Genomic DNA, 17015 nt, shown 5'->3' on the forward strand with positions numbered 1-17015 from the left:
GTATACAAACCTATAAAAAACCTCAGCGCATGCATAGGTCAAACTTCCCCGTTTATTATAGCATTCAAACGTCTCTCCTTTTCTTCATCCATCTTCCTAGTATTTATCTCATCATCTTTCTTGATCCTTAGCTTACTACCTTCATCCGGGATTATGAACTGTGGATGCTCCATGTCACATTCTTCTTTACCCAATGGGCAAAATCCGGTCATATATCTTTGACAAAATACTTTCTTGATATGTCGTCTAGGACAAGTACTCCCCAAAGGACAGAACCCCATTTCATAGTTTTCACATTTGGGTATTTTGCTAGCTGGATCTATATGTAGATATTGACAATCTGGGCTTTGCGTACAGTACCCGTTTTTGCTGAAGAAGACACATTCAGGCATTTTTCGAAGATTATACTCATGCAAATATTCGCATTGATCATTCTTTTTGCATAGTCCTCGAAGCCAATGCCTGCAAACGATCTTATTCTGAAAAATTGGTAATACATGTTTCTTGGGGCACAAGGGCCCTCTTGGGCACGATTTAGGGCCTTCCCTAGAATTATAGAATTCACATATTGGTCTATCTGGATCGAGTGAAAACGAATATTCTTGCCTGAGGAACGGTTCAAATTTAAAAGGATATTTTGCAGTATCAGGATGAATTAAGCTCATAATGAGAACCTACTGATTTTTTGTTTGAGTAAGAGAGGGGGTGGTTTGACTAATGTGTTATGTATGAATTTCTATTTCTAATGCGGAAATACCTACTTTATAAGCAGGAATAGTATGATTAGGGGTAGGGAATTGTGTAGAAGTGTTGTTAGTAATATTTAATAAGGTCTTTTCAGTAATATTAACTTGTTTTCATCATGTCATAGCCGACGGCGCGTAGATGGATGTTCAATTGAGCTTTCCGCATAAAAGTCAAGTTTGCCACCCATTTAGAAATTTAACTATTTTAACGTATTGCAAGGCAATTGTTTTGCAACAACAAGTCACTGCTACAGTAACGAAGACCGCATTTTGTACTAGTATTACAATATATCGGAATAAACGCAAAGAAAGCCAAGCATTATAAATCAACAGCAAAATGGTAGATGTGGAGAAGAAAAGTCAAGAAGTTGAATATGTTGACCCATCGGTAAATAGAGTGCCCAATTATGAGGTATCTGAGAAGGCTTTTCTTTTGACACAACAAAAGGTTACTGTAAAACAACGTAAAGAAGCAGCGAACTTTGTTTTAGCTAAGATTAAAGAGGAAGAAATGGCCCCCTATTATAAGTATCTTTGTGAGGAGTACCTAGTTAAGAATGGCGGATCAGATCTGGACCATGAGGAAATCTCAAGTCTCACTGACGAATGGATCCAATTTGACCGGCAATTATACGATGAGCTACGTGAAAAAAATGAAAGTAAGATTAAAGAGTTGAATGAAAAGATTCAAAAATTGGAAGAAGATGATGAGGGCGCGTTAGAGCAAGCACAAGCCTGGATTAATTTGGGTGAATATTATGCCCAAATTGGTGACAGAAATAATGCCGAAAAAACTTTAGAGAAATCTTTATCAAAAGCCATTTCCACTGGGGCTAAAATTGACGTCATGTTAACAATTGCAAGATTGGGGTTCTTTTACAACGATCAACTTTACGTCAAGGAGAAATTGGAAGCAGTGAATTCCATGATCGAGAAAGGTGGTGACTGGGAGAGAAGGAACAGATATAAAACATATTACGGTATCCACTGTTTGGCTGTAAGAAATTTCAAGGAAGCGGCAAAGTTGTTGGTCGATTCTTTAGCCACTTTTACATCCATAGAATTAACTTCCTATGAAAACATTGCTACATATGCATCCATCACGGGTTTATTTACACTAGAAAGGACAGACCTGAAGTCCAAAGTCATTGATTCTCCTGAATTGTTGTCTTTAATTTCAACAACCGCCGCTCTACAATCTATCTCGTCACTAACAATTTCACTCTATGCGTCCGATTACGCTAGCTACTTTCCATATCTTTTGGAAACATATGCGAACGCCCTGATTCCCTGTAAATATTTGAATAAACATGCTGATTTCTTTGTTAGAGAAATGAGAAGGAAAGTTTACGCACAATTATTGGATTCATATAAAACCCTATCGTTAAAATCCATGGCAAGCGCTTTTGGAGTCTCGGTTGGATTTTTGGATAACGATCTAGGTAAGTTTATTCCAAATAAGCAACTGAATTGTGTTATTGATAGAGTTAATGGTATTGTGGAGACCAACAGGCCCGATAACAAGAATGCTCAATACCATCTGCTAGTCAAACAAGGTGATGGACTATTGACTAAACTACAAAAATACGGTGCAGCTGTGAGATTAACGGGATCGGAACGTGTTTGAGGTTATTTTATTTCAGCAGGGTACATAATCATAACAACATATATATATATTGAATATATCTTGGAGACTCAACTAATTATATTGAGGTTATCTAATGACTTGCAATTGTTATTTCTGTTTTCCCGGGAAAGATAGATCTCGAAGAATCTTCAAACTAGAACATCCGAAAAATTAACATTTAGTTTCAAGTATTAACGAAATAAATATAACTATCTAAGGCTAGTTTCTTAGTAAGCGAAAGCAGTTAGTTGGAGACTGCAATCCATACGAGGGCATTGAACACATCTGTTGATAATTAGTAGTATTGATTAAGAACAAAAGCAGAACTCTTTCTTATACTATATAAGAGAGGTATATAAAACACACGCCGATTGGACATATTAACTATGTTCAACATAACAATAACCTGGGGAATTTACTATAACTTCAATGTAACGACTCATATCATTTATATATATAAATTCCAAGTTGATGTTCAATTAATGGATCTTTGACTCCAAGTGCACCCATCAATAGAACGTCATTTCAACATTCTTCATCCTGAAACAAGGACTAGTTATGTGAATAATGATGAACTTACTTGTTCCAACAAAATCAGAGATGATATTAGATATACTAGAAGTTCTTCTCATGGATTTAAGAGTCCACGAAAGGGAATCGACAATTTTACATAATCTTATTCTTATTTCTTTCTTTATCTTATACGTCTTTATTCATTGATCCTCTTGCATTATCAATCCTTGCACTTCAGCTTCCACTAAATTTGATGACTGTTCTGAATCTTATTTCACTGGTCTAATAATTTTTGTCATCTTCTTAACACCGTATCTGATAATCTTCTAGCTACTTGATTGAATGTATTAAACAGTCGTACTAGTAATTGATGGATAGTTGATTATTGTTCCAACAGTAACATCCCGTGAATTATCGTGACAACTAGTTTAGCAAACAAGTTACTTCCCTGTTATCAACAGGATTGCTAAATTACGGTGATATGAACCCATAATACAACACTTCCATAATTCGAAAGCCTCCTTAGCTTAGTGGTAGAGCGTTGCACTTGTAATGCAAAGGTCGTTAGTTCAATTCTGACAGGTGGCAATTTTTTGCTCATAATTTATTTGTTTCAATCATACTTTTTACTTTACATATTAAAATGAGACTCTCCTCTTTTCAGATCAGCTTCTTTCATGACTGTGTAGCTATTGAATTCTAAGTACTACTCATCTTTCCTTTTCCCAATCACTGCAAGGACATCATATATAACGAACACAATTAAATCCTTTTGGGGTCTTCTTCCGCACTCTTGCACAATTCATTCAAAGTTGAAAAGAGTAGAAGTCTAGAGATTTCAATCACGCAATTTAACAACCATCGACGGGCCCTTTACTATACTAATCTATGTGTTTTATAGATCCAGACGAATAATGGACAATTTTGAAAGTAGTGCTGAAGAGAATTTAACTTTAGGGAATAGACGAGTATATGAACTACGAAAGAGGAACTTCCAGAGAAATTTGGTCAATAATTTGAGCTACCTAGGTTATATCCTGATATCATTGGAATATATTAAGTATGACCGTACTGTATGGACGCTGGTTATAAGAGGAATGGTACAATCTCTTATAAGTTCCCCTTTCCCGAGTGATGCTAAATTGCGTCGGCTGGCAACCTTTGATACTGACCGTAATACGACGGGAGTTACAAACCTTCCGGGTGGCAGATCATTCAGGCTTCCAGGAATGTTCGGGACAGAAATTCTTGCCGATGCCTCTAACGAAGCTGAGCAACAAGAGCATGACGATGCCGCTATTGTATCCATAAAAAAGCAAATTCGAAGGTTTTTATTCCATGGCTGTTTATCGTTGAATATGCTCTTTATTGTTTTGACCATTTTATTCCCAATCGATTTTTTGGAGCCATTGGGTGGTCACGAGCCAGTGGGTGATGGCCCTAAAAATACTCCCTCACCCTTTTCCAATTCGAATGGCCTTCTTTTGGGTGAGAGAAGAGGTGGGCTTTTCTTACAAATGATAGGGGAACGATTACCAAAAAGTAATTTTTCCGGAAACCTTGGACTAGTAATGTTCGAATTTAGCATACTTATAGTACAATTCACATTATTTTCATTAACGTGTGTTGTATTGGCGGATTTGGATTTACAAGAGCCGGAAAAACTGGATTCTATGAAAAGTGACGGGTATGATGGTTCCGTAGTAGTTGCTCGAATACCTTTAAATAAAACTTTGAGTACTGTTCTGGATGACGGTAGATATATTGATGAGAATGCAAATAGTTTGGGATACACGCACGGATTTGATGGATAAATAACATGGCTATCAAAACAAATTACTGTTATCGGTTCTATTTTATAGAGAATTACATTTACATATTTCATTTTATTATATTTTCCCACCTATGTGATCAAGTCAGTGCTCTTGTTATTGATTAAAAAATACCCAAGCTTTTTAATATTGGAGAGAGAGACTTTTACGGACTTTTACGGAGATGAAGAATCTAGGATCAAGTATTATTATTTCTTTTCAAAACTGTTTTTCTTAAATGGTATGCAAAGTAGGATCATTGAGTGATTGGACAGTTTTTCAAATATTCAGCTTTATTTTTCAAAATTCTGACGGATTTGAAAAAAATTTCTTCTGGTGTCATAGCACCAGCACTTTCTACGTTAAAAATGAAATGGTTTCTTACTCTTCCTAATTTAACTTTATCAGCAAACTCTTCGTATCTTAAAACTTCCCTGGAGACTGTATCCTTTCTCGCATCTTTAACGTATGCTTCTCTTGAAGTATCATCAATGCCAATAACACCCGGTGGAAAGCATTTTTGGAATCTTTTAGCAGACTCACCTTTGATTGACTGTAAAATATTGATTTGAGGTAGTAGCCTATAGGAAGCAGTGGAAACTGGCGAGAATTTAGCATGATCACCACCGATACCTAAAATGCAGTGTGCTTTCAACGAGATTTCTTGACCAGGCCTTAGTTTAGCTAGTAAAATATCAGGATCAGCTGGAACAACTGAACAAGCAGCAAAGGTAGTGGATTGTCTACCCTGGGGCTCAAACTTCAAATCACGAGCGTAGACATGGGCATTGTTATACAGTTCCTTTGGATCTGTACAGTCCTTTGGTGCGTCTGGGTTTCTTGTGCACTTGACGTTCAAACTCAAAACAATAGTATTTTCATCTGTAAATTTTTCATCGTCGGGTAGACTACTGTCAACCCAGGTAAGCATGTCTGGATCAACTTTTAAGGGAACCAAACCTATCCTGTGAGCTAAGACCTCATCTTGGATGACGGATGTGTTGTTGAAAAAATAGACGTATTCAGCAGCCACGCATGGAACTTCAGAGATCATTATACGACGAAAAGCGTTTGCAATTGATGCGTCGATGTTTATCAAGTCAAAGTTTGCTTCTCTCTCGTCTAGAGATGAAATATTAACTTTTAGATGCTTCTTGAACACTTCCACATCCCACTCGTTTTTGCCATCTTTTGAAAAACCAGGAAAATCTGTAGAAGTTGTATTTGTAACACGATTATATTCAATACCCACAATATTTGACATATCGGCTATTACCTACTTTCTTTTGTATTTTCACTAACAGCTATTATGCTTATTAAAAGTGAAGTTTTTTTTCCAACTCATCGCAATAGTTTTTTTTGCAAAATTTTAAAAATACAGGTCATCATGTACGATATTGAAAAGGTATGTCAACATAGAGTATTCTTTCCTTGAGTGAATCTGAAAATGCATGGCTAGCAGTAATTATTTCACTGAGCCGCCAGAGAGATTATAAGACTGAGATGGGGCTCAATGCTTGATTAATCTGTCACAATTTGACATCAAAGTTGAATTTATTGCTTCCCATATGGCCAATAACCCATACACCACGGAGAATGCCCAAAAAGTAAACACAAATCAATGCATCTTCAGGTAACTAGATCACTGAATATGAGTATCCATACCGCTCGAACAGAACAAATTGTCCCGAGAGGTCATTAACCATCTAGAGCTCTATTCAATAGTACATTGGTGATCATGTTTTCGCGAGGTGATCGAGAGATAGACGATTTAACTGGTAATATGAGTCATTTGGCTTTCCATGATCTAAATATTTCCAAACCTATTCCCTCAAAGATGCAGTATAGGCCTGCTAAAAGCGACGAAAGTGAAAGAGCATCTCCTTCACATGAGTCATGTAATTTAAATGATCAAGATACCTTGAAAAACCGCCTCTCTTTGAGTCATTCACCGAAAAAGCTGCCCAAGAATTTCCACGAACGTGCCTCCCAAAGTCAGACTCAGAGAGTCGTTAATGTGTGCCAACTTTACTTCCTTGACTATTATTGTGATATGTTTGATTATGTAATCAGCAGAAGACAACGTACGAAACAGGTACTAAAATATCTCGAACAACAGAGAAGTGTCAAAAATGTCCCTAATAAGCCCTTAAATGAAGAATGGACTTTATATTTACAGAAAGAACATGAGGTTTTAAGGAAAAGAAGATTGAAACCTAAACATAAAGACTTCCAGATACTAACACAAGTTGGGCAGGGTGGGTACGGTCAAGTCTACCTTGCAAAAAAAAAAGACAGCAATGAAATTTGTGCTTTGAAAATATTGAACAAAAACCTTCTATTTAAGTTAAACGAAACAAACCATGTTCTTACCGAAAGGGATATACTGACCACAACCAGATCAGATTGGCTTGTGAAGCTGCTTTATGCTTTTCAGGATTCAGAAAGCCTGTATCTAGCAATGGAATTCGTTCCTGGTGGTGATTTCCGAACTTTGCTAATTAATACAAGGATTCTGAAGAGCGGTCACGCGAGATTCTATATTAGCGAGATGTTTTGCGCCGTTAACGCATTACATGAACTTGGCTACACTCATCGAGATCTAAAACCGGAAAATTTTTTGATTGATGCCACAGGGCATATAAAACTGACGGATTTTGGACTAGCCGCTGGAACGGTATCAAATGAAAGAATTGAAAGTATGAAAATACGTTTGGAAGAAGTGAAGAATTTAGAATTTCCCGCCTTCACAGAAAGATCCATTGAGGACAGAAGAAAAATATACCACAGAACGAGAAAGACAGAAATCAACTATGCTAACTCTATGGTTGGTTCTCCTGATTATATGGCCCTAGAAGTTCTTGAAGGTAAAAGATACGATTTTACAGTGGACTATTGGTCATTAGGCTGTATGCTTTTTGAGAGTTTGGTTGGATATACACCATTTAGTGGTTCTTCTACAAATGAAACTTACGAGAATTTAAGATACTGGAAGAAAACCTTAAGAAGACCCCGTACTGAGGATGGAAGAGCAGCGTTCTCGGATAGAACCTGGGACTTAATCATAAGATTAATAGCAGATCCTATCAACAGAGTACGATCTTTTGAACAGGTTCGAAAAATGCCTTACTTCACAGAAATCAATTTTCAAACTATAAGAAGAGGTTCACCGCCCTTTATTCCCCAATTAGATGATGAAACAGATGCAGGCTATTTTGATGATTTTACTAATGAAGAAGATATGGCGAAGTACGCGGACGTCTTCAAAAGACAGAATAAATTATCTGCCATGGTTGATGATTCTGCAGTAGATTCTAAATTAGTTGGTTTCACATTTAGGCATAGGAATGGTAAACAAGGTTCAAGTGGGGTGCTCTACAATGGCTCGGAACATTCAGATCCTTTCTCAACCTTTTATTAGGATAGTGCTCTTATGACAGATTGATTTATATGCGGTTTATAAGAAATGCATCGATAAAAAGCGGTTAAAGTATTCCAGCTTTTTTTCAAGTGATTATGGGAACTAGTTAAGCGGGGAACTCTATTTTTTTTTTCTCATTATATCTTACTGGGATGGAGAATTTTGAAGAGTTTCATGCTGTTAAAATAATAATATGATATAAATATAAGTAAAATGTAGAATGTATCAGAAAAAAATGTTATATCTATTTGATCGCCTACTAAAAACCTTCATTATCTTCATCATCGAGATCTAGTTTCTTTCTACCACCCTTATTTCTTAGAGCTGCCATCTCATTAGTAGCGACTTGCTTCCTAACCTTTTTGGTCATTCTGGCTATTTCTTCTTCTGCGTTCACTGCATCTTCTTCTGCATATTGCATGATTAATCTTCGACCTAGTAAATGAACACCGTGTAATTGATCCATAGCATTTTCTGCTTCCTTTGGTAATAAGAACTCCACAAATGCAAAACCCCTGGCGGACTTATCAAACTTCTTTGGAACTCTAACCGATTTTAATTGGCCAAAAGAATTGAATAATTCAAAGACATCTTTCCTTGTAGCTTCGAATGGTAGATTTTTAACAATAATTTTACCGCTTCTTTTATTAGATTTGGTCTTTGTATTGCTGTTTTGAGAGGATTGTCTATGAGATAATTTCAATTGAATTTTATGCCCATCAATTACCGTTCCATCCATTGCAGATATCACAGCATTTGCTTGTTCTTTCGTCCTGAATTCCACAAACCCGAAACCCATGGATAAAGTCTTGCCTTGGTGTTTTGGATCAGGTTTCGTTTTCACTTGAGCAACAACAAACCCGCTAAATGCCTTGAATCTGTCAGTGAGGTTTTGATTTGTAGTAGAGAAATTTAGATTCTTGATGAAGATTGAGACAGTTGGACCTTCAGCAATATCTTCTTCGTGTGTAGCTGAGGATTCCTCATTAGCATCGGTATTTGTTTCCATTAGATCGTTTGATGAAGGTTTTATTTCAACCGCTTTTTGTTGTTCTTCTGCTGAAGTGTCATCTATCAAGTCATCTGATTCAGCTGGCTTACTGAAACAGTCCTTAGGGCCCTTTTCGAGATATATTATACCATCTTTGAATCTCTTATATGAAAGCTTAGTGAAAGCTGCTCTCGCAGATGTTGAATCTCTGAACTGAACTATAGCGATGGTACCAGCTGGCGGCATGAGTAATCTTTCTAATTTACCATAGGGTACAAACATTTCGCCAAGTTCTTCCCTAGTTGTCCCGTACGGGAAATTTTTCACCAATATTACTCTATCGTCTCTTTGATTCGAAGACTTCAACTGCGTAAACTTGGTCAAATCAACACCCTTCGATTCGAAATAATTCCTAACATCACCAATGACATGAGCTTCGGCTAAAGCCTGTTTAACGGCTGAGTTTGAGTTTTCTGCGTCAATCAACTGAGATTTCTCTAAGCCTAATTTAGCAGCCACGCTACCCAAGACGGCGTCTTGGTTCATGTACAAGGAGTTCCAAGAAAATGTTTGTTTGGATGCGGCAGCCTTTCTTTTCAACTCCTTTTGCTTTTTCAATGGCATATTCTTCAAATCAAACTCATCTAACCTGTGACTTTTTTTTTCTTCACCAGGAAGAATATGCAATAGCCTACCTTGGAAAATCTGCTTGTCTAATTCTACGTATGCATTCACCGCGTTCTTAGGATCCTTGAATAGAACATATGCAAATCCCTTGGATTGACCGGTTCTGGTATCCAAAGCCACATGAACCTCCTCCAAATCTCCGAATGGGCCAAACAGTTCCTTGAAATCCTCTTCCTTTGAATTGTACAAGATATTACGTAAGAATAAACGGCCGGTTTCGTTAATTTTCTCAATGGCTCGTTCTTCGTCGGTCTTTTGCGGGACTGTTGGTTCTGGTTGTTCCTCTTCAGCATCGACACTGTCGTTTTGTTCAATCGCAGTAAGGGATGGCTTTCCTCTTACCTCCGCCCCACTTTCTTTGATTCTAATACGACGCTGTTTGAACCAGTCCAGATCAGAAACCTGTTCATCTTGAGCAAGGTTTCTCCTTTTCGCATTTTCTGCTTCGTCATTATTGACATCATCGCTAACTAAGCTACTCAAACTCATCATCTTCTCTTCCTCTTTGTCGTCACCTTGACCTTCATCCTTGTTAGTGTTGAAAGCTGAGTACTCGTCATCACTTTGATTCTCAATGTCCAATTTTAATGCTTCGCCTTTGCCATCATCTCCCTTCAAAGCTAGGGCATGGGCTAATAGAGAGTTCCCTTGAACGCCGGAGTCCTCCTCTGTTTCTTGTCGTTCTTTGTTTTCTATACTCTTATCAACGCCTATCTTTTCCCATGATGTGACCTGTGAACTTGGCTTCATGGTTTCCATAAATTCTTGCAGCTGCTTGTTCTTGCCAATCTGGTCATCAATGCTGCGATGCGTATTATCATCCGGTTTCTTTTTCTTTTGATCTTGCTCCTGGAGCAATCTTTCCTCCTTCTCTCTAAACCTCTTCAAAGCTTCTCTCCTCTTCTCCTTCATAGGCTGCGGAACCCTTGGGTCCGCAAAACTTTTGGCCATGGCAACCTCTATTTTGGAAGTGTTAACAAAACTGCCATTAAAGTAGTCGACGGCATCGAACGCGTCATCCTCGTTTCGATAACCGATAAACCCAAATCTCCTACTCTCCCCATTCCTATCTCTAAGAATCTTAACATCGGTTATGAGATCTAGGCCGCTGCCACTAACAGCCTGATGCGAGTGCTTCTGATCTAATCTCTTTGTAAAATGCTCTTTCAATTTATCATCCGTCAAGTAAACGGGCAGGCCTTTGACAATAATACGAGACATATCAACGTTACACTTTTTATCTGAGACTCAGGTGTATCTGCGCAAGATGAATGGTCAGAGGCTTTCTCCCTGTATGAACCAGCGATGAGATGAGATGAGATGAGATGAGCACTTAATTTCTATAAAAATTTTTCATCCTTTATGAAATCAACGTCACTCCGCACGTAAATCCCTATGCGGAAAAACTTTCTCTATTGGGAAAGTCCCTCCTATTGTCCCTTCCGTCTCGAGGTTTTTTTTCACTTTTAGTATATAAGCAAAAAAAAATAAAAAGGTAAAGAGGTAGTCGAATTGTTTGCAGCCAGTGCGAAGCCTGAAGGTTATGTAGACAAGAAGGGAGTGTGTGTTAGTCAAGATGAGTTCAAACGCAACGCCTGAAAAAGTAACTGCGGAACATGTTCTGTGGTACATCCCCAATAAGATTGGTTATATCCGTGTTATTACGGCCGCCCTTTCTTTTTTCGTCATGAAGAACCATCCAACGGCCTTTGCATGGCTGTACACTACATCGTGTCTGCTTGATGCACTGGATGGCACCATGGCAAGAAAGTACAACCAGGTGTCCAGCCTGGGGGCCGTTTTGGACATGGTTACCGACAGATCGAGCACTGCTGGTCTGATGTGTTTCCTATGTGTGCAATACCCTCAGTGGTGCGTTTTCTTCCAGTTGATGTTGGGCTTGGACATTACTAGTCATTATATGCTTATGTATGCCAGTTTAAGCGCCGGTAAGGCCTCCCACAAAAGTGTTGGGGAAGGTGAGTCGAAACTGCTACATCTTTACTACACCAGGAGAGATGTATTGTTTACTATCTGTGCCTTCAACGAACTATTTTATGCCGGGTTGTACCTGCAGCTGTTTTCCCACTCTGCTACCTTCGGTAAATGGACAACCATCATAAGTTTGCCCGGCTATATTTTCAAACAGACCGCAAACGTTGTTCAACTAAAAAGGGCCGCTTTGATTCTAGCCGACAACGATGCCAAGAATGCCAATGAGAAGAACAAGACTAACTGAGAGGGAGGGGTTTTCCCTTTCTTTTATTCAATTTATTACGCTATTCTTTTATTTATGTGTAGTTTTATTTATGTGAACTGGAACATTCGTCGATTTAACTCTAAACAGCCTAGCCTACCGTCTTGTGAATACTTGGCACGATGCCCATATAAACGAAAAATTTCATAATATTGTTGATCTATTTTCTCAACGCGGTTTTTTCCCAATTTTTTTCGAGCTGCACCCGAGGGCATATTTAACATAAGCCAAGAAGACAGGAAATGTTTGTTGGAAAGATTGAAGAACGAACATTTGTCTTCTATTTCTGATTTTTGGTCTGAAAAGGGCCAGACCAAGAAGATAAAAAGTGCCTGCAGAAGACAATGGATATCTTATTGGCGCTTCCCCAGCCGGAACTATTCAAATCCGCGGTGATTCCGTTCTTAGCGAATCACAATATAATCACGTCGGAAGCGATTCTCTCCAACTTGCACTCAATCGTCTACGTTGCTCTGTTTTACCATATGTGGTTTCTCTTCGGTAAGTGGATCTTGTTCCCACCTTTGGTCAGATGGAAGCTGAACTACGACCAAAAGCACGGCGCCCGGAAAGACGAAAAGACAACTCCAGAACGGTCTGCTCAACATTATGAAAAGAAGTACACTTCCTCAGTCAACCAAAGTTCTGTTCATTTGATATCCCTTATGCAAAGCATAGTAGTCTTGTACTACTCCCTGAAGTTCTTGCTCGATCCAAAGGCCTCAGCCGAGCCCTACCAAACCTCACATTCCCGAGTGTTTACGGAAAATCGGGAAACCCAAGTCATTTGTATCTATGCCATTGGTTATTTCGTTTGGGACATATACATCTCCGCCATGTATTCCACCTTTCCCTTCGTTGTGCACGGAATAGTTTCTACAGTCGTGTTCTGCATCGGATTAAAGCCGTACATCCAATACTATGCGCCAGTGTTCATGATGTTCGAATTGTCCAACCCATCTTTGAACTTCAGATGGTTCGGTATCAAATTCTTACCCCATAAAAACAAATTCTGCTCGCTATTGCTTCTGTTGAACAATATGATGCTCATGGTCATCTTCTTTTTAGCCAGAATTGCCTGGGGGTGGTTCCAAATCGGCAAGTTATGCTACGATTTTTACCAGGTGCGCAACGAGCCCGGTTTCCTAGTCTTCGACACCATCGTCATCCTTGCAGGTAACTTCGTACTGGACGTCTTAAATGTCATCTGGTTCTCCACTATGGTTTCTGTGGCTTTGAAGGTCTTCAAGAAGGGGGAATCCGTAGATAAAGTTACCGAAAATGAAAACTGATTCATACAAGCACACGTCAACATGTGCATATATGAGTATATAGATTATAAACTTTGTGTAAGCTATGCCAGCATTACAAACCCTAAAAGAATACAGGCAAAAATGCAACTTCGATATATGACGGATTTTTGTGGGGGAAGCGGAACACTTCACGTCATTTCACTGACCCCACGTTAATTGGCTCCATGCTATTCAGGTTTGGAACCAGCAAACCCAGTTATAAGAGATCGCGCTACCTTGTTTTCCCACGAAGACATCTGAAACTCTATCATCACGAGACTTGGGGGTGGTTTTGTACGTCGGATAACGCCGTTCTGACCGCAAGCTGATTTTTCCATTGCTTCACAAGAGGCGAAAAAGCTCACTACTCAAGGAGGAGGGGTGTTGTTGCCATCATTGGAGCTCAAGTAGCTGCGATTTATTGGGTGCTTTCTTTAAAACTCTTAGAACTCTTCCGATAGTGGGGCAGTAAACGTTACAACAAGACCTGCTACGCGAAACCCCAAAAAGAAACGATTTATAGAGAGGACTGTCTTCTTCTCTATACTAATTTACTGTTGATGGTTTGAAGTACAAAAAGGAAGAAATCGCAAGAGAAAACTAAGACCCGTTTAATAGATGTCGGACTATTTTGCGCTTCCCAAGCAGGAAAACCGTGATTCCTCGAAACAGTTGGAGACTCCGGGTTCTACTCCGGGTTCTTCCAGGAACTTAGGGCCGCCAAGCAACTACCGTTCACTTGGAAATAGTGACGATGAACTGGCGTCCCTATATTCTGGAAACTCACAATATCTGATGAACATGATTCCTGACTCATTGACGCTGAAAAATGAGCCGACATACGGAAATCCGGCCATGCCCACACCCACCAATGGGCTCGATAGTAAGGGCAATAAAGATGTAAAACTAAACGAGTATATATTACCCAAGACAGAATCCAGGTCGCTTTATCATGTCAACGTGCCCATTCCAAAAAAATCACCCAAGGGTGAAAGGAAGGCAAAGGGACAAAACGTCAAGGACAAGGCTGATCCTTCTGATTTAGAGGCAGAAAACGCTTACGAGGTTTCCACGGAATTTGTCAGGGAATATCCGACCGATATTTTAACTGATAGATTCCACAAGTGGAAAAAGATATTGAAATGCTTGATCGCCTATTTAAGAGAAGCTGCCTATTCTCAAGAACAAATTGCGAGGATCAACTACCAACTGAAAAATGCCGTAAAGTTTGCTTTTCTCACTGACCTAGAAGAAGGATCAAACAAATTGGTCGATCCAACTGTCTCGAAGCTGCCTACCAAGAAAGCTCAGTCGGTCCCCTTCGCTCTTCAAAAACCAGACAGCCAATCTCATGTAGATGCGGAGCAGTCGCAACCTGTTGAGGCAGTAGCCATAGAAGAGGTAACATCTGCCTCATCCGGTTTCATGGAATTTGGGTCCGGATCCATCCAAGACATTCAAGTCATTCTGAAAAAATATCATTTGTCTTTAGGTAATCAACAATATAAAATCTCGAAGGAGATCGTCGCATACCTTATTCCCAAGTTGGCAGAGCTACGTAAAGATCTGACTGCCAAAATGAAAGAAATAAAAGATTTAAACGGCGACTTTAAGACCAATATAGGCGATCATATTGAAGTAACAAATAAACTTCTAGACAAATACATTGCGTCAGTGAAGTTCTTAGACGAAGCATGCGACCCTAATAATAAACAAAAGGAAAAATTAAAGCCAAAACATGACCCATATCTTTTAAAGTTGCAACTAGATTTACAATTGAAAAGACAATTGCTGGAAGAAAATTACCTACAAGAAGCCTTTATAAATCTACAATCCGCCGCACTTGAATTGGAGAAAATTGTTTATTCCAAAATCCAATGTGCCTTACAACGCTATTCAGCTTTGATTGATTCAGAAGCTCGTCTAATGGTCAAAAATTTGTGTCGTGAACTCCAGCAAGGTATTTTATCTAGGCCACCAGCTGTAGAATGGGATAATTTTGTTACTCACCATCCTACTTGCCTGATGGATTTGAAATCAAATGATCCTCTGCCACAACCCAGAAAAGTTTCTGATATCGTTTACCCTAACATGAAATCGCCATTGGCGAAATGTATTAGGGTGGGATATCTACTCAGGAAAACAGAACATTCTAGTTATTTCAGTAGAAGTTATTTTGTATTGACTACAAATTATCTTCATGAATTCAAGAGCAGCGATTTTTTTTTGGACAACAAGTCATTTCATTCAAGGAATAGGACCACTGAACATTCAGACATCACCCTCGCCAATGATAAGTGTACAGCTACTGGCAGTCACTCCTCGAGCAATGGAACCCAAGATTTGAAATTGCCCAAAAGAAGAAAAGGGCTGAGCTCTTCAAATTTGTGTCCCGTGAATAGCCTGTCTTTGAATGACTGCTCTTTGAAGGAGAGCTCCGAGATAACCTTTACATTACAAGGGTATGCTAGTCATCGCTTCTCGGAAGATGCGTCTTCAGTAACGGCACTAGATACCACGACAAATTTGGCAGATGCAACAAATGCATCGGCTACAACCAAAGGGAAACATCAACGGACGCCTTCAACTCTCTCGATGGTGTCCGTTCCAAAATTTTTGAAGGGGTCATCCAAGTCGAAAGAACAAAAAAAGGCTAAAAGGAAGTCTTTAGAAGTGAAGGAGTCTAGTGTGAATAGTAAGGCAGGTGATGAGCAGCACGTCGAATGGACGTTTAAGATTTACTCTAGTAGTTCCGAGCCAACTTCTGAAGAACTGAAGAATTTTAGGAAATGGGTTCAAGATATGAAAGCTCTTACAAGCTTCAACTCTACTTCAGAAAGGTGTAGCTTTATTGAAGAAAAGGTCTTTAAGAGCAGGAGTTACAATAAAGGGGAAGATTCTCGAAGCCTCAAAAACAGAATGTCGACCACACCAGTAAACAGCCTTCCCGAGAGTACAACGTCATCCTCCTCTACTTCAATGCTAAATACAAGGAAGAAAGCAAACCGTCCCCGTCCCCAGTATATAGATATCCCGAAGACTGCGAACGTTGGGGCAGACGCTTTGAATTCCGCATATAGGTCTAAAGTCAACACACCTGCCATTGATGAAAATGGTAATCTGGCTATAGTTGGTGAAACAAAAAATAACTCCTCACAAAGTGCCATTAGCAGAGAAGGTGGAATGCCTCCCTTATCGCCCTCTTCACCTCGCAATGGAGCAGGTAACTTCTATAGTTTATCAACCTTCTCGCCTCAAAAAACATCGCCTTCTGGAGAGGTACCTCAAATAGCTATCAGTAATCACGACATTGAGGCTGTTATTCCGGCAAGTGCGTATTTTGATGATAGCCATAAATCATCTCGTGCTTCTAGTGTTTCATCTATTAGTAATCAACGCAGGCCGTTCTCACTTTCACCATTGAAGAATTCACCTGGTGATTCACCCAGTTGTGTACCATTGGACGCCAGTGCAAATGGATATTTTGGAATCCCGCTAAATTGTAATTCGGAATCAAGAAGGGGATCAGAACTTTCAGCTTTTGAAAATGAGTCACCTTTATTGGAGGAAGATAGAGACCAAAATCTCGGCGGCTCTCGTAAGAGTCGTATAGGCTACATCCCCCAGCAATCTGCTTCGAGGGTGGTATCGAACGAATGAGGATTGAATT

General features: G+C 39.3%; 9 protein-coding genes and 1 non-coding gene across 10 annotated transcripts; 7 read left to right on the forward strand and 3 right to left on the reverse strand.

Moving 5' to 3' along the window:
- Nucleotides 1–38: 38 nt before the first annotated feature.
- On the reverse strand, nt 39–665 carry YTH1 (cleavage polyadenylation factor RNA-binding subunit YTH1; the record flags this gene model as incomplete). Its single annotated transcript, XM_056231957.1, has 1 exon — nt 39–665. One exon carries the CDS (start codon nt 663–665, stop codon nt 39–41), a length of 627 nt encoding a protein of 208 aa, XP_056085724.1.
- A 418-nt stretch (nt 666–1083) lies between these two features.
- Nucleotides 1084–2373, forward strand: RPN7 (proteasome regulatory particle lid subunit RPN7; the record flags this gene model as incomplete). The annotated part of the gene is made up of 1 exon (XM_056231958.1): nt 1084–2373. One exon carries the CDS (start codon nt 1084–1086, stop codon nt 2371–2373), a length of 1290 nt encoding a protein of 429 aa, XP_056085725.1.
- Nucleotides 2374–3402: 1029 nt separating this feature from the next.
- On the forward strand, nt 3403–3474 carry Skdi_16.trna10T. The gene has a single exon. It is a non-coding gene; the product is annotated as a tRNA-Thr (tRNA).
- A 326-nt stretch (nt 3475–3800) lies between these two features.
- On the forward strand, nt 3801–4700 carry GLD1 (Gld1p; the record flags this gene model as incomplete). Its single annotated transcript, XM_056231960.1, has 1 exon — nt 3801–4700. One exon carries the CDS (start codon nt 3801–3803, stop codon nt 4698–4700), a length of 900 nt encoding a protein of 299 aa, XP_056085726.1.
- A 253-nt stretch (nt 4701–4953) lies between these two features.
- On the reverse strand, nt 4954–5961 carry RPC40 (DNA-directed RNA polymerase core subunit RPC40; the record flags this gene model as incomplete). Its single annotated transcript, XM_056231961.1, has 1 exon — nt 4954–5961. One exon carries the CDS (start codon nt 5959–5961, stop codon nt 4954–4956), a length of 1008 nt encoding a protein of 335 aa, XP_056085727.1.
- A 474-nt stretch (nt 5962–6435) lies between these two features.
- DBF20 (serine/threonine-protein kinase DBF20) lies at nt 6436–8118 on the forward strand (the record flags this gene model as incomplete). Its single annotated transcript, XM_056231962.1, has 1 exon — nt 6436–8118. The coding sequence occupies one exon, from the start codon at nt 6436–6438 to the stop codon at nt 8116–8118; it is 1683 nt and encodes a 560-aa protein (XP_056085728.1).
- A 259-nt stretch (nt 8119–8377) lies between these two features.
- On the reverse strand, nt 8378–11017 carry MRD1 (RNA-binding ribosome biosynthesis protein MRD1; the record flags this gene model as incomplete). The annotated part of the gene is made up of 1 exon (XM_056231963.1): nt 8378–11017. One exon carries the CDS (start codon nt 11015–11017, stop codon nt 8378–8380), a length of 2640 nt encoding a protein of 879 aa, XP_056085729.1.
- A 355-nt stretch (nt 11018–11372) lies between these two features.
- PIS1 (CDP-diacylglycerol--inositol 3-phosphatidyltransferase) lies at nt 11373–12035 on the forward strand (the record flags this gene model as incomplete). The annotated part of the gene is made up of 1 exon (XM_056231964.1): nt 11373–12035. One exon carries the CDS (start codon nt 11373–11375, stop codon nt 12033–12035), a length of 663 nt encoding a protein of 220 aa, XP_056085730.1.
- A 362-nt stretch (nt 12036–12397) lies between these two features.
- ALE2 (Ale2p) lies at nt 12398–13345 on the forward strand (the record flags this gene model as incomplete). The annotated part of the gene is made up of 1 exon (XM_056231965.1): nt 12398–13345. One exon carries the CDS (start codon nt 12398–12400, stop codon nt 13343–13345), a length of 948 nt encoding a protein of 315 aa, XP_056085731.1.
- Nucleotides 13346–13963: 618 nt separating this feature from the next.
- RGC1 (Rgc1p) lies at nt 13964–17005 on the forward strand (the record flags this gene model as incomplete). Its single annotated transcript, XM_056231966.1, has 1 exon — nt 13964–17005. One exon carries the CDS (start codon nt 13964–13966, stop codon nt 17003–17005), a length of 3042 nt encoding a protein of 1013 aa, XP_056085732.1.
- Nucleotides 17006–17015: the final 10 nt, after the last annotated feature.

The sequence above is a fragment of the Saccharomyces kudriavzevii genome (genome assembly GCF_947243775.1).
Source record: "Saccharomyces kudriavzevii IFO 1802 strain IFO1802 genome assembly, chromosome: 16".
In the NCBI taxonomy this organism is placed as follows: Eukaryota; Fungi; Ascomycota; class Saccharomycetes; order Saccharomycetales; family Saccharomycetaceae; genus Saccharomyces; species Saccharomyces kudriavzevii.